Source organism: Lepidochelys kempii, chromosome 1 (genome assembly GCF_965140265.1).
Source record: "Lepidochelys kempii isolate rLepKem1 chromosome 1, rLepKem1.hap2, whole genome shotgun sequence".
NCBI lineage: Eukaryota > Metazoa > Chordata > Testudines > Cheloniidae > Lepidochelys > Lepidochelys kempii.
This window is the reverse complement of record NC_133256.1, coordinates 296,339,626-296,365,606: the sequence shown is the minus strand read 5'-3', so window position 1 is coordinate 296,365,606 and position 25,981 is coordinate 296,339,626. Positions and strand designations below refer to the sequence as shown.

The window sequence follows — 25,981 nt, the reverse complement described above, 5'->3', positions numbered from 1 at the left end:
GTGCCCTGAGTAGTACAGCTACTTTAGAAGGGGCTCTGGCTATTTTCTCAAGGGTAATAAAATTACACATACTGTATGAGAGACTAGGTGGGTGAGGTGATACCTTTTATTGGACCAACATAAGGAGTTAGCCCATAAAGGGACCATTCAAGTTAGAATGTGCTAACCAGTTATGCTAAACTATCTGTTCGATTTTGTATTTAGCTGAGACACTCTTAGTACCATTCACAGACCTGAAGAAGAGCTTGGTGTAGCTTGAAAGCTTGTCTCTCTCACCAACAGAAATTGATCCAATAAAAAATATTACCAGACCCTCCTTGTATCTCTCATATTCTGGGGACCAACATGGTTACAACAACACTGGATACATACTGTATGCACTTTTGTGGAAATGATTTCTGGGTATCTTGCAACTTCTGTGTGAGCCAGGATTGGGGAGAGGTGGGAGGTCCTTGACCTTGGGGGGTCTGGGGGGGTTTGAAAGTATACACACACACACGGCCTTTGACTTGTGAGCTGGAATCCCCTGTGGGTGGACAGCTGAGAGCAGACATGCTTGGTGCGTGGCACAGGCTCACAAAGACCGACACTGGGGAGAGGGAATGAAAACACCCATGGAGATGAATGGAGCAGTTCTCATATCTTAGCACTATTATTTTAGGCTGTATTCATCTCCATGGGGTGTTGTCATTAGCTGAGACTTCATACCTCTCTGAGCCTCCCATACTGCAGATGAATGTGTAGAATCCCTTCACCACCCACTAAGGTAGGGACTCTGCATCTCCACTTTCCTGCCACTTCCTGCCTCCAGCTTGTACTTGCACTCCTCATAGCTCGCCACCTTTCCACCTCCCCATGGCCCTCCAAACTTCCTAGGGGCATGGAGTGGCAAGGAGGAGGGTGGAACCAGTGAGGCACGGGGTGTTTCGAGCAATGGGCTTGTTGGAGGAATTGGAGCAGTGGAAGGAGGAAATGAGTGATTGGGCAGAATATCAGAGGTTTGACGCAATGCAGGCTTCTGTTAGAACTGTGCAGGGAAGAATGGTGTGGAAAGGAGGAGGTCAAAGCTGTTCAGGGGGGATGTTGGGGAACTTCAGTTCTGTCTTCCAAAAGCCCCTCATCCATCAGTCAGTGAATGATCGGTACTTATCTGCCACCCATCATTGTAGTATTGGAGTGCCTCGCAGAAAGTATTGTGTTTATCCTCACAACAGCCCTGTGAGGTAGGGAAATACTATCCACTTTCTATAGGTGGGGAACATAGTGACTGAGGAACTTGTCCAGGATCACGCAGGTACTTTGTGGTGGGGCAGGGAACTGAACCCAGGTCTCCCAAGTTCCATGTCCTAACCACTGCATCAACCTTTCATCGTACTCCCCTCTTAGAATCATAGAATCATAGAATATCAGGGTTGGAAGGGACCCCTGAAGGTCATCTAGTCCAACCCCCTGCTCGAAGCAGGACCAATTCCCAGTTAAATTATCCCAGCCAGGGCTTTGTCAAGCCTGACCTTAAAAACCTCTAAGGAAGGAGATTCTACCACCTCCCTAGGTAACGCATTCCAGTGTTTCACCACCCTCTTAGTGAAAAAGTTTTTCCTAATATCCAATCTAAACCTCCCCCACTGCAACTTGAGACCATTACTCCTCGTTCTGTCATCTGCTACCATTGAGAACAGTCTAGAGCCATCCTCTTTGGAACCCCCTTTCAGGTAGTTGAAAGCAGCTATCAAATCCCCCCTCATTCTTCTCTTCTGCAGGCTAAACAATTCCAGCTCCCTCAGCCTCTCCTCATAAGTCTTCCCCCCACATCTGTCACTCTCTTCAAAAATTATCCTTACTGAGTCCAGGCTGGTCCCCACACTGATCGTTCATTCTTTCCTCAGCTCCTTAGCCCACAGGTCTCCTGCCAGTACTTGTCTCTCTGTGGGAAGGAGGATTGAGGAGGTAGAACCAGGCTGTGGTAGACAAACAGAGACAAGAGATGCAGAGGCAGTGAAGGTACCAACATGCACCCAGTGCATTCTGTGGCTGGAGGAATCATTGCCAAGGAGCCAAAGGCAGTGGAGAGAGAGAGCTGGGCTGTGGTACATCGGGGTGATAAGATTGTTTGTTTGTTTGTTTGTTTTTTAAGCTAAGGAAATTAAATGCCCAAACACTTTAACTCTGAATTAAGGTTGCCTAGTGGTGCCCCAGGTTTTTCCAGAATGTGGAGAGTAGCTAATTTAAACCTCTGAAAACCGGGAAATACAAAATTAAGGTAAACGCCACCCCTTCTTAATAACCTTATCTCTGCCTTCTTGAAATGATGCCTCATCATGACAATTACACATACTGTACACAGTGTAGTTGTAGCTGTTTTGATCCCAGGATATTAGAGAAACAAGTAGCTTATAGCTTATATTGGACCAACTTCTGTTGGTGAGAGAGGCAAGCTTTTAAACTGTGAGGACATGTTTACATTATGGGCCCTACAGTGGCACAGCTATAGAATTGCAACTACAGCAATGGGGAAGGGTTTTTTCCATGGATGTGGGAACTCCACTTCCCCAAGCAACAGTAGTTAGCTGCATCAGTACCATGGGTTACATTAGCTTAACTACGGTGCTCAGTGGTGTGAATTTTCTCATACGCCTGAACAATGTAGCTAGATCATTCTATATTTTCAGTGTAGACCAGGGCTCAGTCTACACAGACCACCTCACATTTGCTAAATGTTACTTCCCCTTCACCCTTGCCCTGGGGAGTCCTTCTGTGACATTGCTTTCACTGAGGCTAGGTCTACATTGCAGATCTATATCTGTTTAAGTGTGTTGCTTCGGGGTGTGAAAAATCCATAGTGCTGTCTACACGGGGGTTAGGCAGGTATAACTATGTCAGTGGGAGAGCTTCTCCTGTTGACATAACGCCTGCCTCTCGGGGAGGTAGATTAACCACACCGATTGGAGAAGCTCTCCCACTGGCATAGGAGCGTCTTCACTAAAGCACTGCAGCACTATACATGAAGACAAGCCCTCACTCCAAGCTCCAGAGACCGCTGTCATATATGTGACCATACTGCTGAAAATCCACGTGACAAGACGATCTCTTTGCACCACTGCTCACACAACCTACAGAGCTCAGCACTGAAATGAGGCATATTTGATCCTTGAAAGTACGTGGGCACCTTTTGTCTTATCACAGTAACAGCTCTGCCAAGCTGCTCAAACTAATTGCTCTACCTTCGACACAGCTGGAGCAGATGCTGATAAATGCTGAAATTCATATCTGTGTAGCACAGTGCAAACCAATGGCACATTCTTCCTCATGGCTACTCATTATGGCACCCTCCTTACAGAACCATTCCAAGCGGCTATTGTCAGCTATAGTGGGCTGAGTTTAGATTGTGAGCTGCTCTCCACATTCTGGAAGGGCATGAGGCACCACTGGGCAATCTTAACTCTGTGTTAATGAAGTTTTGGGACATTTAATATAGAATCACATTATCAGATGCCCTGCCCACCTTCCAGAAGTTACTGGATTCTAGAAAACTGAACTCGTATAATAGTTCACAGCTCCATCCACTATCAGCTCTTCAGTACCCACTGAGTTGTATCCACCCTCTGGCCAAGTCCCTATCTCTAGTTATTAGTGGCTTTGCCCATTCTTCTCCTTTAAACTTATAGACACTTGTTACTTTCTTATCATTTCATAAAAGGCTGAATAAGAACCTTATGTTCTCCTTACTTCCCTTTTAACTTTTTAGAGTAACTTTTTCTTGTTCTGATGCTAACCTTGACTTGCCTGTATACCCCAATCACCTTCTACACACTGGCCAGAGTAGGCACGATATGTATTGCCTTACATCCCAAAACATTTCAGTAAAAGAATATTACAACTACAAAGTTAAGTTCTCAAAAGTTGGGAAATAGCTGAATAATGTTTGCCTACATAATCTTCATTTGGCCACCTTGTGTGTATGCATTATGATATATTCTTTAGTTGCATGATCACATACTACTTAAAGGTTTGATGTTAGATCATGTTAGTTAACAGATTCTAAGTAGCACGTTTGAGAAGTCTAGTATGGAAAAGGCAGTGTATACTTTAACATATACTCAGCTGGTCAAGCCTAGGCTCTGTGCTTGGCTTTAGCTTAACCACGTAAACGTGTTAAAAGGCAGCATGTCTTGCCTACACTAAAACCTGGTCTACACAGAGAGTTTATACAGGTATAGCTATTGGTTGGAATTGTGAAGTTTTTATCAAAATAGTTATATCAATACAACCAGTGTGGACTCAGTTATACTAGTATAAAGGTGCCTTATACTGGTATAGGTTATTATTCCCATTCCTGTATGGGAATAGCTAGACTGGTATTAAAACACCTTTATGCTGATATAACTGCATCCAAATTAGTGGGTTGTATCACTTCAAATACCAGTATGATTAAACAGTGTAATTTTTGTGTATAGACAAGCTCTGAAGGTGTTAGCTAACAACTTCCAACATTACATCTTTAAACCCTAGTCTAGACATGGCTGAAGTGTTTGAAAAGTGCCTACCACACAGTGTGTGTCGGGGAGGGGCAGGAATCACAGTTGGGGCTTCTTACCTTACTGTAAGATAAGAAAAGGAGTTAAATTGTCTAAAGGAGGAGAATAATTAAAAATTAAACGTATTAGTTGGTCTATGAAAACTCATGGGGTGCAGATTGTGTTGGCTTTAAGGATCTTTTCAAACAGGACTTGAATTCGTGTCCCAGAAGAGAAGAGAAGACTTTCTTCCTAGATAACCCAGAATTTTGTTAGGAATTGTACAGCTGTTTCCACTCCTCCTTCATATGTTTGTTAAAACACTACAAATTCTTTTCATTATGCCAGTGATATAGTCAGATCAGAGAATAAGAATATGTTATGGCCTGGGTAAATAATCGCCCTGTGGCATTACCTGTTTTCAGGATTCCTTGACATGTATATCAAACAGTATAATGCTGCTGCTGCTATGATTCTTTCTTGTTTTTGAATATAGGGATTCTATAACTTCTTTCCCCACATATGGAATCATTTTTAAAGTTCACTTCCAGATGTTTAGGGATGAGCTTTTCAGTGGTCTCGTCTCAGAATGAATATAAACCAGAATTCCAAGGATATAGATATTTCTAACTCTGAGTTGGGTCTCAAGTGCTTCCAATTTTCCCTCCAGCAAAGAATGGTTTTTCATAAGTGATTTTCCATGTTTGGAATCTCTTCTGAAGTTCCTTTGTTCAGACTCCACATGGCCTATTCTCTTCTCATTTCCCAGAAACTGACTTTCTTCTCTGCTGAGATGAATTTTTGAAGAGTCAGTCTTCGTATTCAGGGCCAGCATCATGTCTTTTAAAGAGCTCTGAGTCTTTCTGCAAGAATTTCAGAGAGGCAGGCCAGCACCACTGCAGTCTGTTGCTGTGCAGAGCTCCAGAACTCATCTGTGTCTGGTCTCTGCATACCTTTCTAAAGAGGAATAGATTGGGTTCTTTTTTTTCATCCGTTCGTTGAGAGCAAAATGTTGTGTTTAAGTTGCTTTAACTGTGCCTCTCTGTTCTCACAGCCTGTTGGCACCAGCCTGCACCCCCTCCCCACATCACTGTTTTCTGTTCGTAGAGTAACCTGGTGTTTGTTCTAATACAGTTTATGGTTTTTGAAATAGTTTGCCACAGTAAATATCCCAAAAAGCATGCATCTCTACTATGAGCCTATTTATCCTATTGATTATGGTGTCAGTGACGCAACATCTGAGATTCCAGGCTTGGTGGTGATAAAAATGGTTCTGATGTTTCATTTTAATTTTTTTCCCTTGAAGCCTTGTAAGGAAAATATGACTCTTATCATGACAAAAATCTGTCCAAACTTTTTTTTTGGTTTTTTTTTTTGTTTTTGTTTTTGTTTTTTGGTGTGTGGAAAAATAAGGTTTAGAATGAAATGGTATTGCAAGTCTGTAATGTGAAGTTCTCTGGAAGACCAATTACATATAGATTAGACCTACTTTGTTTCACATATTTCTTTTTGGTGCTGTCCAGTACAAAAGGCCTTTCAGAAGAACATGTCTTTGTATTCTTTACTAGTGTGGTTAACATCAGTTCTTTGGCTGACATAATCACATCTACAATGTTATAAAAGGCTTTGTGAAGACTATCAATTACCAGGTTATTTTACCTGTTCATTCACACATCCCCAGTCTGAGTACTTCAAACATGATAGAACAGAATAAATAAAAGTGTGATTAAGAAAAATTGTTTGAAGCTATTTTCCCCCAGTACCTAATGACTGGAGGGGAAAAAAAAGTTCCTGTAAAGGTGATAGAAGCCGCCTGAAAGCACTTGAAAAGCAGAAGTTATCCAAAGCCAAATACCATCTGTCTATCATATGGTTAATCAGATACAAGGTTATTTTTCTGAACAGTTCTTTTCTTGGAAAAGAATCTGTCAGGAAATAGTCGCCAAAGTTAGCTCTGCTTTGAAGTTCTCTTAGCCAGACCCAGAATCCTAGGGCTGTGAAAATCATCTGAATGTGAGAGTGTTAAACTCTTCTGCTGTTGTAGAGCAATGAACATCTTAAATACCCAAAGCAGTATGCTGAAAAAATACTTATACCTTATCTGAGAAAATATCATGTGCACACTGTTTTCCTGATTTTTTTTAAAAGAGATTTTGCTTGAAATGATTGGGCTACATTGTCTTCTTTTGTTTAGGTCTATGTTAATCTTCTGAGAAAATAAAAGTAAAGAATCATTTCTTGCAGGAAGAGTGTCCCAAATGGTGATCTCATTTTTGCCTATTCTAAAATGTACCATCAAAAATATTTCTTGTGTTGTCTGGCTTTATATAAAGTACTATAATCACTGATATTACTTCTGAACCTCAGCTGGGCTTGCAAAATGCCCAAAGATCTTCTTTCTCACCTCTGACACAGCTGTTATGGCGTTGTCCTCCTTGCTGCATTTTGACTTGTCCTAGGTCATGTCTACACTATGGGAACTAAAGCGGCCCAGCTACATTGCTGCTGTAGCGTCCTAGTGTAGACGCTTTCTACAACTACAGAAGGGTTTTTTTGCCCCATCAGTGTAAGTAATCCACCTCCTTGAGTTGTGGTAGCTACGCTGACATAAGAAGTCTTTCATTGCCTCACCACATCTACACCAGGTGTTAAGTCGACCTAACTGTGATGCTCATTGGTGTCAATTTTTCACACCTGGAAGCATTGTAACCATGTCACCCTAACTTTTAAGTGTAGTCCAGGTGTCAGTAAAATGGGTGCTTCCTAGTATAGGATTATTTTATTTTGTTAATTGTGTATACAATTCATAGACAGATTTAGGAAGAATGTGTATATATGTCAGTAAGAACTAAATCTGACCACGGGTGTGGTTTCATGCCTTAAAAGATCATCCTTGGACAAAGATCACAACTTCTGATTGCTTGTGTTTGTTTTGTTTTTCTTCTAAAGAATGTGCAGAGAAATAAAACTAGGCTCTCATCACATAAAAGCCCAGTACATTTTTATAAAAGGAAATTGGCCAGTGGTGTGTGAAAATGACCAGTGTTAACCACTTGATAGAGGAAGAATCTCTGCCACATTCCTGTTTGGGTAGGGTGCATGAGATTAATATCGTTGTCCCTTTTCAACCTGAGCATCTAGGCAAAGTTCTAAGTACCAAGGTACACTGCAAATAATACATAATAGGGGCTTAATAAAATTTCAAATATAAAAAAAATCAGCAGATGAAGCTGCAAGTACAAGTGAAAAGAATGGGAGCAGAAAGGGGGTTAAAATATCAAAGAAGTTATTTCAGGTGGTCAGACAGTTTCCCTTTTCCTGCATGTAGAAGCCCTGCACATTTCCACTTTAAGCTCTTTGCAGCCATTGTTGTAACATTTTCTTCTTTCTTACCCTTCCCCCACTCCCACTTGGGTTCAGTTACTTTGCATCCTCTGAGGTGCAACCTCTGGGTGATGTCAATTCTAAACTGAGCTCTCCCTTATGAAGTTACATTGTACTGGGTTGAGCTACCAATAGCATCAAACCTATAGAGCTCCTTTGAAGCTCTATACAGGAAATTGACCTGGCTTTGCCATTATGGGTGATTTTAAATCTCCAATATTTAGTATGTTTCATCTTCAAAGTGTTATCAGAAGATCAACTAATCATTACCTTTAAATAAAAATGAATAAGATGGGCACAGGTGACGAGGTAAAACCCAGATTTTATTATAAGCAAAAGTGCTAAATGTATTTAATGTTTGCTCATCTCTCTTTATTCAGATATTTTATTCCAGGTGGCTGTTGCTGTATCACAAGAGAAATTATTTTCCTCCCCAAGTTCTATTTTTCAGAAATTTCCTTCATTAAGAATTATTTTTTGTGTTAAAGTAGTACTGAACTAGCTACCTTTGCCTTTGTGACCTTACAGCAAGCCTGCAGGGGAGTAAACATTTATAACAGGCGTAACAAAATGTATGTTGAATCTATCATTCATTGTTCATCGCTTGTTTTTGGTGGTGTAATGTTACTTTAACCTTATGTGGGGTGGGGGAGATGCTGCTGCTTATGTAAATATTCTTGCATTTAATCAGTTTCTCAAATGTATTGCTTCTAGGTTTACAGACAAGACTGTGAAACCTTTGGCATGGTAGTGAAGATGCTGATCGATAAAGATCCTTCATTAGAAAAGTCCATTCAGTTTGCCCTGAGACAAAATTTGCATGAGATAGGTGAGCGATGCATTGAAGAACTTAAACATTTCATTGCTGAGTATGATGCTGCCAATCAAGAGTTAGCAGAGTCCTTTAAAGAGGGTGCATATTAAGAACAAAAAAATATGCTTTTAGATTTTCCATATTGTATATGCCGTTAATATATAAATATGCTTTTTGTGGAGAAGGGGAATACTTTCTGGAGATTTGAATCCAAGGCCCATGTTCTTTCATAGTAGCTGACTATAGATTGTTCATTGTCCAGGTCATTTAATTGTGTTCTTCTAATGTGTATTTGTTTTGTGACATTTATTCCTTTGAAAAGGATACATGTTTCAATAATGATGTAAAGTGATAAACTATTTTTGAAATCCTTTACACAATTACCTAGAAAAAAAGATTTGTTCGATGTATGTATACTTTTGTTTCAATGTTTAGAAGTGTGAGTAAGCACTGTATTTTTATTAAAATAACACAAAGCAGTTCTTCATTCCTCAGCTTATATTCAAAAACATGGATGTTCTCTTGTTTATATATGCTATAGAAAAACTTGCAAGGTTGTTTATGACCGTTATCATAAACGTTTATCATTTATTTTTGCCATGTGGTTTTAAAGTTCAGGTCCATTCTGAAAAATGACATCTGTGGATTCCTTGTTTGACTCAGTGACTGCCAGAACAATTACTCACTTGACAAGGGAAGTGATGTCTTTTTTCTAATTTTAGCCCTGCAAACTCCACTTAATATCCTAAAGACAAGCTGGGTTGTTTTTGTCTCATGTATCATCAGTATAAAACTGGTTTGGTAGGCTGAATTCTGCTTTCCGTTACATCTGTGCAACTGAGGGCAGAATTTTCCCTGTGGTTCAAACTTAGTTAACAGTTCTGTTTGATACTTAGAGCAGTACAGGGCTAACTAGAGGGGTTTTTTTTAAAGTGAAAAAAATAATTGTGACGGAAGAAAAGCAGGTCCACTGGGCAACAGAGTGCTAGCTCTGACATAAGTGAAATTTCTGAAAAGTGATTAAGATCAGTTTGTGGTACCTTCTTAAAATTAAGAGTCTGCATCTTCATTTTTAAAAAGAGATTGATGTATTAGAAACATTCCACCTTAGACAGTTACAAAATTTCTAAGACATACTACACAGAGGTTAGGAGAAGCAGAGTTAAGCTCCTTGTATCTATCTGTATTATATAACATGTTTGAAACTAAATGAAAAGAGCTAATGACTTTAAAACAGACCACTTCTATGACATGTAGGCTGCTTCACCGAACAGAAATACTGTGAGCCCCAGTCTGCAGATAGTCATGTGTACTATCATTAACTTCATTGGGACTACTTACAAGGGAGTAAACAAATGCATGGTAATCATTTTGTATGTAGAAGTTGGTGTCTACTCATACACACCATTACCGTTCTTCACAATGGGTTGCCCATACTGGGTTGCACCTTTCTGGTAAAGGAATTCAATAAATATGTCTACATCAGACTCATGCTATGGGTCTGGTTTGTTTTAGTGTCAGTGCCTTTGCTTTAGACTGACTCTTCTGTGATAACGAATTTATCCAATGCACTTCACTATTCATACAAAAACTGAAACTTTTTGAAAAATGGCTGAGTCTTTCCTCACCTACTATCATAGGCGCCGAATCCGTGGGTGCTCCCTGCCCCCCTCCTCTTCGCTCCAGCTCACCAACGCTCCGCCTCCTCCACAAGTGTGCCGCGTGCCCGCTTTTTCCCCCAGCTCCCGGTGCTTGTACTGCAAAACAGCTGTTTCGCACGGCAGGGAGGGAGGAGGGGGAACGCAGCACGCTCGGGAAAGAGGCGGGGTCAGGGCGGGGATTTGGGGAGGGGTCCAATAGGGGCAGGGAGGGGGTGGAGTTGGGGTGGGGACTTTGCGGGGAAGAGGTTGGAATGGGGGTGGGGCAGGGAAAGGGTGGAGTTGGGGTGGGGCCAGGGTATTGGGGGGGCACAAGCACCCACCGGCGCCGGAGAAAGTTGGCACCTATGTCTACTATGTTTTCAGCCTTTGAAAAATTTTGTCATTGTTAGCTACGAGTAGTCTCGTAGCAACATCAGTGTTAAACATAAGTTTGTACTCATGGTTAGAACTCTTAAGGTTATAAGCACTGAACAAAATTTAGGAATATGTGTTGAATAATAATACATCTTGCTAATAATTATGAGGAATGCTTACTGTTCTTCTCAAGAATGTCCGTTATTACTGTACTTTAATTTCAGTATTCATTAAGGAATATGTTCCTAATGCTTAATTTGCAACAAATAATCTCTAAAAAGTGGAGAATATTGTGAGCACATGCTTTATTTTATGAAAATCTGTTTTACATAAATCAGCTGTTTCTCAAATCAGATTAAATCTGTGATAGCAACAAGGGCTCCTATTGTACAACTTAATGTGTTTTTTCTAGAATTGGGTATTACTAGAAAGTTTGCTAACCTGAACTTCACATTGAATGTTAGGTTGCTTCCTCCCCTTCCCCCTGGTTTTGTGCTTGTTTCAAGTCTTAATGTGTAAAACCCTTTGTGTGCTTTAGCTATTCACAGTGTTGATGTAAGTGAGAAATTAATGTCCCCGCAAATCCAGTAAATTTAAAGCAAGAAAATGGCTTCTTCTGCTATGGATATAAATATACACAGGAGTATGCGCACTTGTTTTAAGTTTTGTACAGTGAAAATACAGTAGGGTTGTCTTCCGCACTGAGAAATCTGCATGTAGACACAGGTGGGTGGGGACTAATTGGGAGATGGTGTCGGGGCAAGGAGATTATTGGTGGAAGTGGATGGAATCTGCCCTGGAGAAGGTGTAGATCTACTCTGGCTTCCCCCATAGCACATGAACAGGTGAGCTAGTTAAAGCAAAACTTGTTACTAGCATTCATGAATGTGCATATACCCTTAAAATATGGGCGCACAGTGTAAATGCAGTGCTGTCTGTCTGAAGGTGTGGACAGCCTGAAACAATAGGTTTGAAAGGGTAGGAACTGACCTGTTAATCTCAGTGGGTGGTCAGCTTTAACTTTGAGTTACAATTTAAATGATTAAACATGTCACTGCAGATTATTTTCGTTCTGTGTATGGATCTATGGCCTCTGCAGTGAAATGGAATGCACCAGAGAGTGTACAGTTTACAGATATGGCCCCTTCTCTCTGCTGTCCAAGCCTAATCTTATTTTTCCTCAGAGAATGCAGCTACCACGTATCCCATTCGCTATCGGAGACTCAACGTCCACGCCTCCTCTAGGATGAGGGTACACGCTCCACTTTGTGGCAGTGCAGCCTATCTGCATTAGGTGGTCTGCACCAGTTGTAACTAAAGGAATATCGCTTTCTCCAATACAAGTTTACGTAGGCCTTGTTTATATTAAGAGGGAATACTGTCCCCATTTGCTTGACCTGTAAATACAAGTGATTAGATACTAAGTATTTTTGTTGTTGGGGTGGGGGAAGATAACAGAACCAATTTTTAAATTAAAATAACCATGATGCATTGGCCACCCTCAGCAAGGCATGCAAAACATCATTTATTTGTCAATCAAATAGGGCTAGTGTGGTAAGCCCCTTTCAGTGAGTAATTCTCATAGCCCCTCACAAGCAGTCTCTCTCTCCCCCCTCCCCCACCAAAGAGGAGGATGAGTATCATTCTTCATCCTCTTCTGATAGTTGGAATGTTTCACCTGATTACCCTTTGGGGGTATTTTTTATAACCTGTATATATTTGGAAGTCAAGTCAGACATACGGGGTAAATATAGGCATGTTAGTTCAAAAGCCCCTAATTGGTACCACTGAGCCTGGCCTCATTAATTTTATCCATATAGACAAAATGCTTGGCTTCCAGGCCCTATGACCACATCCTAAATCAAAACATTTCTCAGCTTTGGTTTCCAGGGTTAGATCATCTTCAGCCCAGGATGCACCTATTATGCAAAAGTATTCACAGCAATGTATACAGACTCTTCTCCACATCCGTCTCTGGGTGAACATAGTTTCAGAAACTTGCTGCTGATATATATTTCAGAGCATATTCCATCCTCTTCTTCACAGAATGAGGCTATGGCTCCTCCTCAGGTATCGTTATTAGATAAGAAGTCATTTTGAGACTTGGTCCACTGAATGGCAGAAGCTTTGGAGATCCGTGTTCAGACTGCTCAAGAAAAAGGACATAAGTTACTAGACATTTTGCATCCATTTCTACCAGAGAGGCTTGCCCCACCTTTAAATGAGGGCTTGTTAGAGCCAGCCCTGCTTTTATGGTAGACTCCAGCATCTATACCACCCACTGCAAAGAAAGTTGAAAACTGGTATCAAGTCCTTTCAACAGGCTTCTAATATTTCTACACACATCCTTCTCCAGGGTCCTCAGTAGCAACAGCAGCACACGAGAGAAATTGAACCTCCAGAAGACCAGAACCATCACGCACGTTGCATAGTACTTTTTGCCTCCAATCAGTTTCATTACAGTTTCAGCAGCATAATGGTGTCTTGTAGGAAGGTTTTAGCTATTAACTGACCATTCATAGATGAACTTCAGTCAGACTTAAGAGGAATTTAAATCTTTATCAAAATACTCAGTAACTTTGCCCCACATAAGGTAATAACTATCAGGCCTTTTTAAGTTAAATCTTTTTTGGTTCCTTCTCCTCTGATTAGTACTAAAGGACTAATGTTTCAAACTATGTGGGAAGATCTTCCTTTTGAAGGGAATCATCTAGTTCAGTTCTAAAACTGAGTCATTACCTACACTGAAAGGCACTCGTACTATATTATGTCATTGGGCATCTACACTTCCAATGCAAAAAGAGAGATAAGGTGGATGAGATCTTTTATTGGACCAACTGTTGATGGAAGAGAGAAGATTTGGAAGTTAGTCCAATAAAAGATATCTTACCCACCTTGTCTCTCTCATATCCTGGGAACGAGATAGCTACAATAACACTGCAAAATATAAAAAGAAGCATACTCTCATGAAACAGCCTGTCACTACTCCTTTTAATCATCCTTATCAGAGAACAATGGATTTTTTTAAAAAAGAAACAATGTATTCATGGAAGACCTTCATCAACATCAACTTTGTCTGCTGCTAAGACTGGCTTTAAAAAGTTGTTTGATGTGTATACAGAGGACTGTTAACCAATCTCGAAGGGTCTTTTTTCCTACCTTACCCCTTTTGGGGACCATTTGCATTATTTCCAGGAAGTGATGGAGTAGTGTCACCAGCAGTGGATAAGTACTATGCACCCGATGAAATGGGCTGTAGCCCACGAAAACTTATGCTGTAATAAATTTGTTAGTCTCTAAGGTGCCACAAGTACTCTAATTCATAAAGTTATTCTGTTCAATTCCAAGACATTCCTACCTTCCGTTTCAGGGACCTCTCTCATAAGACGCCTTCACACATGATGTTGAGGGTCTGTTGGCTCTTGGTGCTATGCAGGAGGTTCCCTCCCCAATATCACAGAAAGGGATCTGTTCCCGATATAGTCTAGTCCCCCAAAAATTGGGAGGCTGGTGTCTAGTATTGGATCTGAGAGTTCAGATTTCAAATAGTAACCCTGTTCTCCACGCTTCCTTCCCTAGATCCCCTAGACTAATTTGCAACTCTCAGTCTACAAGATGCATATTTCCATCCATCAAGCAGAAAAATATCTGTCTTCTGTAAAGGGCAATGCACATTACCACTACAGGGTGCTGACTTTTAGATTGTTGATGGCTTCAAGGACTTTCACAAAAGGTCTGGCTGTGGTAATGGCACATCTCAGAAAGAAATGTTTGAGTTTACCCATATCTTGACAATAGGTTGATAAGAGGACAGTCCCCAGAGCAGGTGCTAAACAGTGTTCAGTACCTCATACATCTGTTCTCCAGACTGGGACTGAGTGTGAAACGTGAAAAAATCATTTAAACCCAACAAAAAAAGATAGCATGTATTGGGGCTCTACTTGATTCAGTTATGGCTCAAGATATCTGCTGCAGACCAGGTTTGGCAATATATTAGAGTTGATCAATCAGCTGCAAAACACTCCATGTACTACAGCAAGGATATGTCTCTGGTTTTAGGTCACATAGTTCATGTACTCTGATGATCTGTTTAACAGACTGGATCTTCATTGTCTTCAGGGGTGCTTACGGATGGTATATCACCCCGCTGTTTTCAAGACAGACATGCGGATACCATACCTCAAGAAGTTTTGAACTCCCTCAACTGGTGAAAAGATCCACATTAGGTCTGCAAGGGAGTTCTGTTCTTCCTAGCACTTTCCACAAGGTCAGCAGTGACCAATACTTCAATATTGGGGTGGGGAGCCCATCACAGCAACTTTATAGTATAGGTAAAGTAATCTCTGATTTTAATTTAAATCAGTCCACTCACCTTCTTTTCCCCAAAGCCTCATTCAACCGAGAGTGAAGCTGCCTTACATACTTTACATGTTCTCCAAGCTCAGTGATTTACTTATCTAGAGCAAAACCATCCTGGCAGTGCCTTAGGCTATTTATTTCAATTGCCAAGACCCGAGGGTCAAGCAAGAATCTCTAATTGGATGTCGCGTTGCATAAAGTTACATTTTGAGGTGGCCAATTTAGACCTCCTAGGCCAACGATCTTGTGCACGAAAGCAATAATTCCATGGAATTAGTGTTATGTTGTGCTGGATACACCAACTGTAGTTCACCTTCCAAGCATAAACAACACGCTGGGAGACCATCTAAGCAGGCATTTTTCTCAGAATCACGAATGGTCCTTAAAGGATTTGCTGATCCAGTTCATTTTCAGTCTGTGGGTTTCTTGCCATATAGATTTGTTTGCAACCCAACAGATCAAGAAATGCAAAGCATTTTGTTTCATGGGAGGACAAAGACCAGGTTCTCAGAGATGCCATATTAATCCCCTGGACTCATGCTTGTTCTCCCATTCCTCTGATCTCCAGTGTGTTAAGGAAGGTCAAAAAGGACAAAGCCTCAGTCACTGGTCCAAGCAATACAGAAATCAGAAATATTCTAGTGACAGTTCCAATATCTCTACTTTTCCTACCAGACTTAATTACCTAGAACAATGGAACAAAATTTCATCCAGAGTCCATCTCATGGCTTGGAAACTGGCTGGCTAACAGACTTGTAGAAGAATTGTCCTGTTGATGTACAGAGCATATTGATTCAGAGCAGACTGCCGTCCACAAAGACAACGTATAATGCAGAATGGAGTGTTTTTCATCCTGGGTTTACCAACATAATCTTTTCCCACAAGAGAAGTCCACTCCTCATATCCTTGAGTATTTATCCTTAAAAGGTTGGTTTGTTGTTGTGTTCATAATGTGTTTATTTGGCTGCTATCTCTGCACATCATCCACCAATTCAAGATCATCCAGATTTTTCCTCATCCTTCAGTTAAAAAGTTTGTAAAAAGTCTTCTGAGATATTTTCCTTTGCTAAAACAACTCCCTCCATCTTGGAATATTAATGTGGTCCTTATCAGTCTGATGGGACCTCCGTTTGAGCCATTAGCCTCATGCTCATTACTCCATTTCTCTATGAAGATGGTATTCCTAGTTACATACAGGGTCTGTGAATTGAAGGTTCAATGGTGAAACCCCCATGTACGATTTTCACAGGGATAAAGTTTTGCTCTAGCCATACCCTAAGTTTCTTCAAAAAATACTCTATGATTTAACTCCCACATCAAATTCTACCATAGTACAGGTTACTTCTGCAGTATCTGTTTGGGCAGGGGTGAGCAGACTACGGCCTGTGAGCCACGTTCAGCCCATCAGAAATTTAATCTGGCCCTTGAGCTCCCGCTGGGGAGCAGGGTCAGGGGCTTTCTGCACAGCTCCCAGAAGTGGCAGCATGTGCCTCCTCCGGTTCCTATGCCTAGGGACAGGCAGGGGGCTCCGCACACTGCCCCCCCAGCACCTCCCCCACAGCTCCCATTGGCCGGGAACTGTGGCCAATGGGAGTTGCAAGGGTGCTGCCCTTGCAAGGGGGAGTGCGCAGAGCCACCTGGCCGGCACCGTGCCTCTGTGTAGGAACTGGAGAGGGGCATGCTGCTGCTTCCAGGAGCTGTGGGGGCGGCACCTGCAGATGGGGCAGTGCGCAGAGCCGCCTGGCTGCGCCTCCGCGGAGGAGCTGGAGGAAGGATATGCCGATGCTTCTAGGAGCTGCTTGAGGTAAGCGCTGCCCAGAGCCTGCACCCCTGAGCCTTCCCCACCCCGCTGCGCCTCAATCTCCTGCCCCAGCCCTGTTCCCCCTCCCAACCTGGAGCACCCTCCTGCACTCCAAACCCTTCATCCCTAACCCCACCCCAGAGCCTGCACCCCCAGCCGGAGTCCTCAGCCCCAGCCCTGATCCCCCTCTTGGCCTCCAAACCCAGCCCGGAGCATGCTCCTGTACCCCAAACTCCTCATCCCCAGTCCCACCCCAGAGCCCGCTCCCCAGCTGGAGTCCTCCCCCCCCTGAACCCTAACCCCTAATTTTGTGAGCATTCATGGCCCACCATACAATTGCTATACCATATGCACTGCTTATGGGTTTGGCCCCAGGGTTCTAACCTGGGGTTCTAACCATATGCACTGCTTGGGTTTGGCCCCACCCCCTCCAACTGGACCAAATTTGTGAGTAGAGTGTGACTTAGCTCCTGGGCCTACCTAAGCTCCTGTCATTATGACAGCTGGGCCAAACCTGAGTGGTGCTGGGATTCAAGAGGTTGAAGTGCCTGGAGCAGGGAAGCAAGACCAGGCAGTCCCATGGGACAGGAACCACAGGAGCTGCCACGTGACCCTTTGAAACATTCTGGTGAACCAATTTTGCGTCCTGACCCTCAGGCTGAGAAGCCTTGCTTTGGAACAATCAGAGGTGGGAGACCCCTATTCAACCTTTTCCTCCCCATCAGAGCGGGAAATTGAAGTCAGGACTCCTACATCCCAAGTGAGTTCTCTACCCATCCTGGCCCTTTTGTGTGGAGTGAGATCAGTGACGCATCCTCACAAGAAACAACTAAGCCACTTGACTCCAGGAGAGGAGTTCCTGGATGTGGATCTCAAGTAGAGGTAGACACCTCTCTGCAGCCCATGCTTAGGTACCTAACTCAGGGAAGAGGGGACTTTTGTGGACTGTGCTTTTGTGGACTGCATTCGTATGTACCTTTTCTTCCCATGTGCTTTATGGATGCCATTGTTGTTCCAGTGATTTTCTAGCTCCTAAAAGTTAGGTGCTGCAATGCCAAGTTTCTTTGTGGAACTGGGGCCTTGTCTCCATGTAGGAGTACGTGGAGATCTTAGTCATTGTCCAGATGGAGTGGCTGACCTCAGCACATATAGTATTTAGTAGAAAGTACTCCAAAATCTCCAGAAATTAAACCCTAGCTTTACTGAAAAACAGAGGAAGAGAGTTTTGGCAAACTTCTGCAACATCCTCCACAGGCTTTGTCCCTTTATGCTCCAAATATTGCTTTGGACCTCTAGGAAGTCTTACATTAGTATATTACTACTGGGAGAATTCTGTGCCAAAAAATTAAAAATTCTGTACACAATATGTTAAAATTCTGCATATTTTATTTGTCAAAATAACACTATATAATCATGCCAGTTGCAATTATTTTGGTAATTTATATCAAAATATCTATCTGTAACTATGTGTAAAAAAAAAAATTCCTCCAGGAGTAGAGTGTTGAAGGAACTCCTATGACAACTCAATTCCTGTTTCTCTTCTCCATCCCCCCCGAAGCCCAGCCAGACACCCCCACTCACTACCCCCAAAGCCCAGCTGCAGGGCACCCCCAGCTCAGACACTCGCAACCCCTACCCTTCCAGAGCCTAGGGATCCAGAGGGAGAAACAGCCTGATAATGGGTCCTGGGCTTGTGTGGAGTTTCCTGCATGATGCCTCCTTCCTTCAGGGCATGCTGGGAACTGCAGCTGCCCAGAACTCTCCAGTTTCTTCCCCCCTCGTGGTGGACAGCAGCTCTGCAGCCCATTTCGGGGGGAGGGGGGAATTCTGCACAGAACATTAATTTTTTCGCAAATTCTGCATTGTGCGGTGGCACAGAATTCCCCCAGGAGAAGTATATGTGCACACAGTGATACTGCACCAAATAAAATTGTTCTCTCAGTTTTGGTCTTTTCTAAGCAACATGATTGCAGAGATTTTAAAATGTACTTTCCATTTTTTTTTATGTAGTCACTTGTTCAAAGAGGACACTGTCAGCATGACAAGCCCTAAGTACAATTTCACTCCTGAAAGAAGAAATGCTGATTTTACAAAGATTTTACGCCCTGGAACAAAAAGTCGTTTCAGTGCAAAAATTTAAGACCTATCTTGAACACAGCACTCCAGACACTGAACTGTTAATACCTGTGACACTGCAACAGTCATGTTGCCCTTGAAGTATTTCCAAACTGACTAGAAAATAGTCTCAATTAGCCTTTGAATGGTGTATGTTATCGTATCATAACATCAGTTGTTTTCCAAAAGTGGCCAGTGCCTGAACATGGCAATTATTGAGTGAGCCATCCCTTGTCATCCAGTCCTAGCTTCTGGCAGTCAGAGGTTTAGGGATACCTAGAGCATGGGATTGCAACCCTCACCATTTTGACTAATCGTGATTGACAGACCCATCCTTCATGAACTTATCTAATTATTTTTTTAACCCAGTTATAGTTTTGGCCTTCAGAACATCCCTTTGGCAACAAGTTTCACACGTTGACTGGGTGTTGTATGAAGTACTTACATTTGTTTTAAACCTGCTGCCTATTAATTTAATTGGATGACCCCTTGTTCTTTCTTTGGGCAAGGGTAAATAATTCCTTATTCACTTTCTCCACACCCTTCATGATTTTATAGACTGCTATCATATCTCCCCCCCCATTAGTCATCTTCTCTAAGATGAACAGTCCATCTTTTTAATGTCTCCTCAAATGGAAGGTGTTCCATACCCCTCCTAAGCACTTTTGTTGCCCTTCTCTGTGCCTTTTCCAATATATGCTTTTTGAGACTGGGTGACCAGAATTGCACACAGTATTCAAGGTGTGGGCATACCATGAATTTATATAGTGGCATTATGATATTTTCTGTCTTATCTATCCCTTTCCTAATGGTTCCTAACATTCTGGTAGGTTTTTTTGACTGCTGCCTATTGACTCCAAGATTGCTTACTTGAGTGGTAACAGCATGTATAGTTGGGATTATGTTTTCTAATATGCATTACTTTGCACTTAACATTAAATTTCATCTGCCCTTTTGTCACCTAGTGACATCCCTTTGTAACTCTTCAGTTAGCTTTGGACTCAGCTGTATTGAGTAATTTAGTATCATCTGCAAACTTTGCTATCTTACTGTTTATCTGTCTTTCCAGATCATTTATGAACATTGAACAGCACAGCTCCTTGCAGGACCTTGCTGTTTACCACATTCCATTGTGAAAACTGATAATTTATTCCTACTTTGTTTCCTGTCTTTTAATCACTTACTGATCCATGAGAGGAAGGCAAAAGCTTTTTGAAAGTCCAGGTTCACTATATCCACTGGATCACCCTTGTACACACACTTGTTGACACCTTCAGAGAATTCTAGTAGATTAGGCATGATTTCCCTTTACAAGAGTTCTTTACAGTAGTTTCAACAAATTTGCTTAGTACTGAATTTAGGCTTACTGTCCTGTAATTGCCAGTACATTCCTACAGCTATACTCTTAAATATTAAAGCATGGAGTTTCTCTTCATAGAAATTCTACGGTAGTTTGAGTCATTTAAGAATTTTACTATATTGAACTATATTTTTCCACATACAATGCCACTTCCCCCACCAGCGTGACCTACTCTGTCATTCCTATGAATTGTGTAGCTCTGTTAGGTGTCTTTTTGTTTCAGTCTGCAAAAGATGTAAACCAAAAATGTTCACTGCTTGGACTCTAGCTGTTTGATTAAAGTAGCAATGCATTTGCTTGCAGTATGGTAGTCTCAGACTCATGCAGCACAAATGGTTGCCTAGATGACCACCCCATTGTACTCCTAATCATCAAATAATTTGCTTAACTCGTTTTTGAAAATCAGTGTTCTTCCATATCCTCAGAAAAAGTGCAAGACTGGTTCTAGTTTTCAATATGCCACATTTTTAGGGATATTGTATAAGGAGCACCTGCCCTATTTTATTATTTAATTAAGTTTGGTCAGGTAGTCAAACCCATAGGCATTAGCATTTTATGTATAACGTTTTTTAATTATATTTTTTTGCTAGCAAATTTCAGTATTCACACATTGAATCATAGAACTGGAAGGGACCTTGAGAGGTCATGTAGTCCAGTCCCCTCCACTTGTGGCAGGACTAATTATCTAGACCATTCCTGATAGGCGTTTGTCTAACCTGCTCTGAAAAAACTCCAATGATGGAGATTCCACAACCTCCCTAGGCAATTTATTCCAGTGCTTAACCACCTTGACAGGAAGTTTTTCCTAATGTCCAACCTAAACCACCCTTGCTGCAATTTAAGCCCATTGTTTGTCATCTTTCCCTCAGAGGTTAAGAAAAACAATTTTTCTTCCTCTTCCTTGAAACCACCTTTTACATACTTGAAAACTGTTTTGTCCCCTCTGTGTTCTCTTTTCCAGACTAAACAAACCCAGTTTTTTCTATCTTCCCTCATAGGTCATGTTTTCTAGACCTTTAATCGTTTTTGTTGCTCTTCTCTAGAGTCTCTCCAATATGTCCACATCCTTCCTGAAATGTGGTGTCCAGAACTGGACACAATACTCCAGTTGAGGCCTAATCAGACTGCAGTAGAGCAGAAGAATTGCTTCCCCTGTCTTGCTTACAACACTCCTGTTAATATATCCCAGAATGGTTTGCTTTTTTTTTTTTTGCAACAGCATCACACTGTTGACTCATATTTATCTTGTGGTCCACTATGACCCCTAGAATCCCTTTCCACAGTAGTCCTTGACAGTCATTTCTCATCTTGTACGTGTGCAACTGATTACTCCACTTCGGAAGGAACACTTTGCATTTGTCCTTATTGCATTTCATCCTATTTACTTCAGACCATTTCTCCAGTTTGTCCAGATCATTTTAAATTTTAATCCTATCCTCCAAAGCCCTAGCAACCCCTCCCAGCTTGGTATCATCCACAGACTTTAGAACTGTACTCTCTATGCCTTTATCCAAATCATTGATGAAGATATTGAACAGCACCGGACCCAGAACTGATCCCTGTGGTACCCCACTCGTTATGCCCTTCCAGCATGACTCTGAACCACTGATAATGACACTATGGAAACAGTTTTCAAACTATTTTTGCACCCACCTTATAGTAGCTCCATCTAAGTTGCATTTCCCTAGTTTATTTATGAGAAGGTCATGTGGAACAGTATCAAAAGCTTTTCTAAAAATCAAGATATACCACGTCTACCGCTTTCCCCGCATCCAGTTGTTACCATTTCAAAGAAAGCTCTCAGGTTGGTTTGACACCATTTGTTTTTGACAAATCCATGCTGTTACTTATCACCTTACTATCTTCTAGATGTTTGCAAACTGATTGCTTAATTATTTGCTCCATTATCTTTTTGGGTACAGAAGTTAATATGACTGTTCTGTAATTCCCCGGGTTGTCCTGATTTCCCTTTTTATAGATTGTCACTCTATTTGTCCTTTTCCAGTCTTCTGGAATGTCTCCCGTCTTCTATGACTTTTCAAAGATAATCGCTAATGGCTCAGTTATCTCCTCAGTCAGCTCCTTGAGTATTCTAGGATGCATTTCATCAGGCCCTGGTGCCTTGAAGACATCTAACTTGTCAAAGTAATTTTTAACTTGTTCTTTCCCTATTTTAGCCTCTTCTAATCCTGTCTCATTTTCACTTGCATTCACTACGTTAGACATCCATTTAGCACTGATCATCTTGGTGAAAACGGAAACAAAAAAGTCATTAAGCACCTCTGCCATTTCCACATTTTCTGTTGTTATTCCCCCCACCCCATTGAGTAACGGGCCTACCCTGTCCTTGGTCTTCGTCTTGCTTTTAATGTATTTGTAGAATGTTTTCTTGTTACCCTTTATGTCTCATTTATAACAACAAAAACTTCCACTTGTGGTTAAGGCATGCAACATTGTAAGAGGTATATATGTTTATTATAACTAAATCAAAATTCCTCTTGATATACACGCTAGCTGAAGGGCAGAAATTGAGACTTCCTACATACAGTACATTTAAAATTCACTGATGGAAAGAAGAAGCTGTTTAAAGTTTTGTGCCATTCCTGTTCCATACACAACCCCAATATTAACTGTTCTCTAATGTAGGGCAATAACAAAGCTTATAAAAAAATCATCCACAGAAGTTGCATATTTGTTGTACTAATATATTCCAGGTTTGTGTGGTTTTTTACATTTATACAGTTTACATTTTGCTTGACCCATAAATAAACATTTGTAAGATTACAAGGGCCATAGTTCAGAGAGCATTTACACAGCCCTGCCATGCATACAGAGCTTTTAATATCTAGAAGAGAAAATTAAGCTTTGGCTCACTAAGTAATAAAATTTTGAATGTTTCTAAATGTAAACCTTTGACTAAAATACAAACAATCTTTTCATCCATAATGCTGCTGTTAAACACCTAATAAATCTAGTTTTGTATTACAATGAACTTTTTGGAATTCAGGGATATAAAAATAATCAGTTTTTAAATCTTAACTGTACAATATGTACATTAATATTTTCACTGTTAAATTATGAATACATTTTAGTCTATGGAATACTACATTATAAATATCAATGTGTTTTCAATTTATAATTGCAGCTAATAATACATTTAAAATCTGGACTAATGAATTCCAAAAGATACAAATATGGACCTAATCCTTTCAACCCTTTTGCAAGTATTCTTTACATAAAGTAGTTTGACTAAAAAGAAGTTACTTGCATGTGTAAGGGCTTCCAGTGTTAGGATACCATTCTCCGCCCCCCCCCCCTTTTTTTTTTTTTTTTTTTTTTAAAGGAAAACCATATTCTATTAAAATGCCAGTTATAGCTATGTGTATGTCCCACAGTGAAACAAAATGCCAGTCAAGTTCTAAACCAGCTGAACCTTGATTACCTTAGTTAATAAAATGTTGCATTGAAAGGGTGCCTGGAATTCTTAATCTTTTAAAGAAGTCTTGGCCATTTACTGCTTCGGTACGATATGATGATGGCTGCAGATATTTGAAATGTCATTTTCTGATTTGCCTCTTTTTACTGGAGGTTGCTTTGGAGGGCTGGCACACACAAATGAAGAATGTGAAAGCTGCAGATCAGGGTTCAAATAAAATAAAAGCTATAGATTAAAACTCCAGTTTGATGTGTAAAAAAAGGCAACCCAGGCTGTGATTGTTCTAATGAAAATGGGAGGTTGCAAGGAAGGAACACACCTCAGAACCCTCCCTTTTCCTTTCTAAAGGTAAAAACAAAGATATTGCGGCTATCCGATTATGTAAAGCAACAGTGAAGGACAAGCATTTTTTTATTTTCAGTTCACTATTATTGCACCCTCTCTCATATGTTTAAACAGGGATGAAAATCCAAAAGAATGTTAATTTCTACACAAAGTTTGTATGAAAGACTGTAAACTGTAGTAAGGAAGTAAAACTACAATATTTTGATAACCACAGCATATATTATGAAAACCTGGCAATATCTGATAATTGGGAGAAATGACATTTCTGAATGTTAGTTTTACACTGTAAACATCAGTAGGGTTATCATTTACAGACTATAGCTACAAAGTTTATATGAATGTGTCTTCACAGCTGTTAGACTTAATGGGTTAAGAAATTATACAGTTTTTGCCTTTGTGTCCTTTTTTCTTCTTTGATTTGGTTGTCCTTTGCCCAAACTGAGAACTGGCCAGTGCAGTGCTTGGACTGGAAAGGTCATCTGTGTAGTATGGATATCTCAGTGATCGTGGCTGTGGAATTGGCTGTCCAAGAAAATATCCTTCCTCTTCAGAATCAGACGATGATGATGAAGTTGAACACCATGAGTCTTCTTCCTCACCATACAGTCCAAAAAATTTATCAACTGCCTGGTTCTGCAGTGCATAATCAGATGTAGCATGGGCATACTGTCCATAGAGTTCTGTGTTTTGAATGTATGCTTGAACCTCATGAGGGCTTTTATTTTGGATAAATTTGCCATAATCCTGAGGCGAGTAAAAGTGAAGTCTCTCTTTTGGAGAACATCTTCTTTCTGTAGTTAAATGAAGTGTATTGTCTGACCGAGACTTCCTACTTCTCCTGCGACGATGCTGGTGCCGATTCCCACGTTCTTCAAAATGAAACACACGCCTACGAGTCCTTTCACTCATTGGAGGTTGGCGAATTTCAATACACTCATAATCCCCATTGTCAATAACATCATCTGAAAACTTTACTTGTTGTGGTCTAGACTGGGATTTGGATCTTCTAAGTACAGGCATGTGTGCTGGCTTTTCTTCTGGCAACACCCTTTCTTGACACAACTCTGAACTTAAACTTTTTAAAGACTCTGCACTCCTGTGGAGCATTGAAGAATTTAGAGTTCCCATATTGCTCATTTTCTCACAGTCCTCTGCCTCCAGCTCCTGGAAAGTTTGCAAAGAATAAAAAGATGGTCTTGATTTGCTTTCTCCATCCACTGAGGCCCCTAAGGAGGAAAAAAAAATCGGTTAAGGTAATCTGTGAAGTTGTAATGAAGCGTGTTGACTCAAAGTATTAAACTTCTAATAAAGATTTATGGACTAAACATAGCTTATCACTGATTCCTTGTGACTTTGCCTTAAAGGTGAACTTTAAAGTAAAAAAAAAATGTTCTTGTGCCATTTGTTTGTTTGAGATGTATAAAGGCAGCCTGAAAAGTCCTTTATATATATTTACATTAACAATTCAGGTCTTAACTATGGTTAGTAGAAAACTAGCGACATTAGGATATCAAGAGGGAAAGGAATTTTTAATTAGGCTGTTCAAAACATCTATTGAGCTCCAATGCCTAGAAAACACTTTAAAAAAAAAAAAAAAAAAAGTCTGTTAAAAGATTCAACATCCCACACCACCTGCTCAGGGTTGACAATACACATTCCATGTTCCCAGGAATTCCTCCAACAAAGTCAGGGAATACCAAATGTAACAATCTGGATATTTCTAAGGTAAAACGGTATGAGGAGGGGGCAGAATGGCCTTGTGTTTACAGTGTAAAACTAACATTCAGAAATGTCATTTTTTTTAAAAGGCCACCATCCATCCATTCTAAATACATATA

The 25,981-nt window shown here is 40.9% G+C and overlaps 2 protein-coding genes across 10 annotated transcripts in view; one reads left to right on the top strand and one right to left on the bottom strand.

Moving 5' to 3' along the window:
- The window catches only part of PPHLN1 (periphilin 1), a 140,739-nt gene extending 130,256 nt beyond the window's left edge, over window positions 1-10,483 (top strand). For all 6 annotated transcript variants that reach the window (XM_073328028.1, XM_073328026.1, XM_073328025.1 and 3 more), the window contains one exon: window positions 8,613-10,483. In XM_073328028.1, coding sequence (XP_073184129.1) covers window positions 8,613-8,822 — 210 coding nt within the window. In that variant the 3' untranslated portion in view covers window positions 8,823-10,483. The remainder of the gene's footprint in view (window positions 1-8,612) is intronic.
- A 12,291-nt stretch (window positions 10,484-22,774) lies between these two features.
- Window positions 22,775-25,981, bottom strand: part of PRICKLE1 (prickle planar cell polarity protein 1) — a 107,302-nt gene continuing 104,095 nt past the window's right edge. For all 4 annotated transcript variants that reach the window (XM_073328020.1, XM_073328018.1, XM_073328021.1 and 1 more), the window contains one exon: window positions 22,775-25,369. In XM_073328020.1, coding sequence (XP_073184121.1) covers window positions 24,513-25,369 — 857 coding nt within the window. In that variant the 3' untranslated portion in view covers window positions 22,775-24,512. The remainder of the gene's footprint in view (window positions 25,370-25,981) is intronic.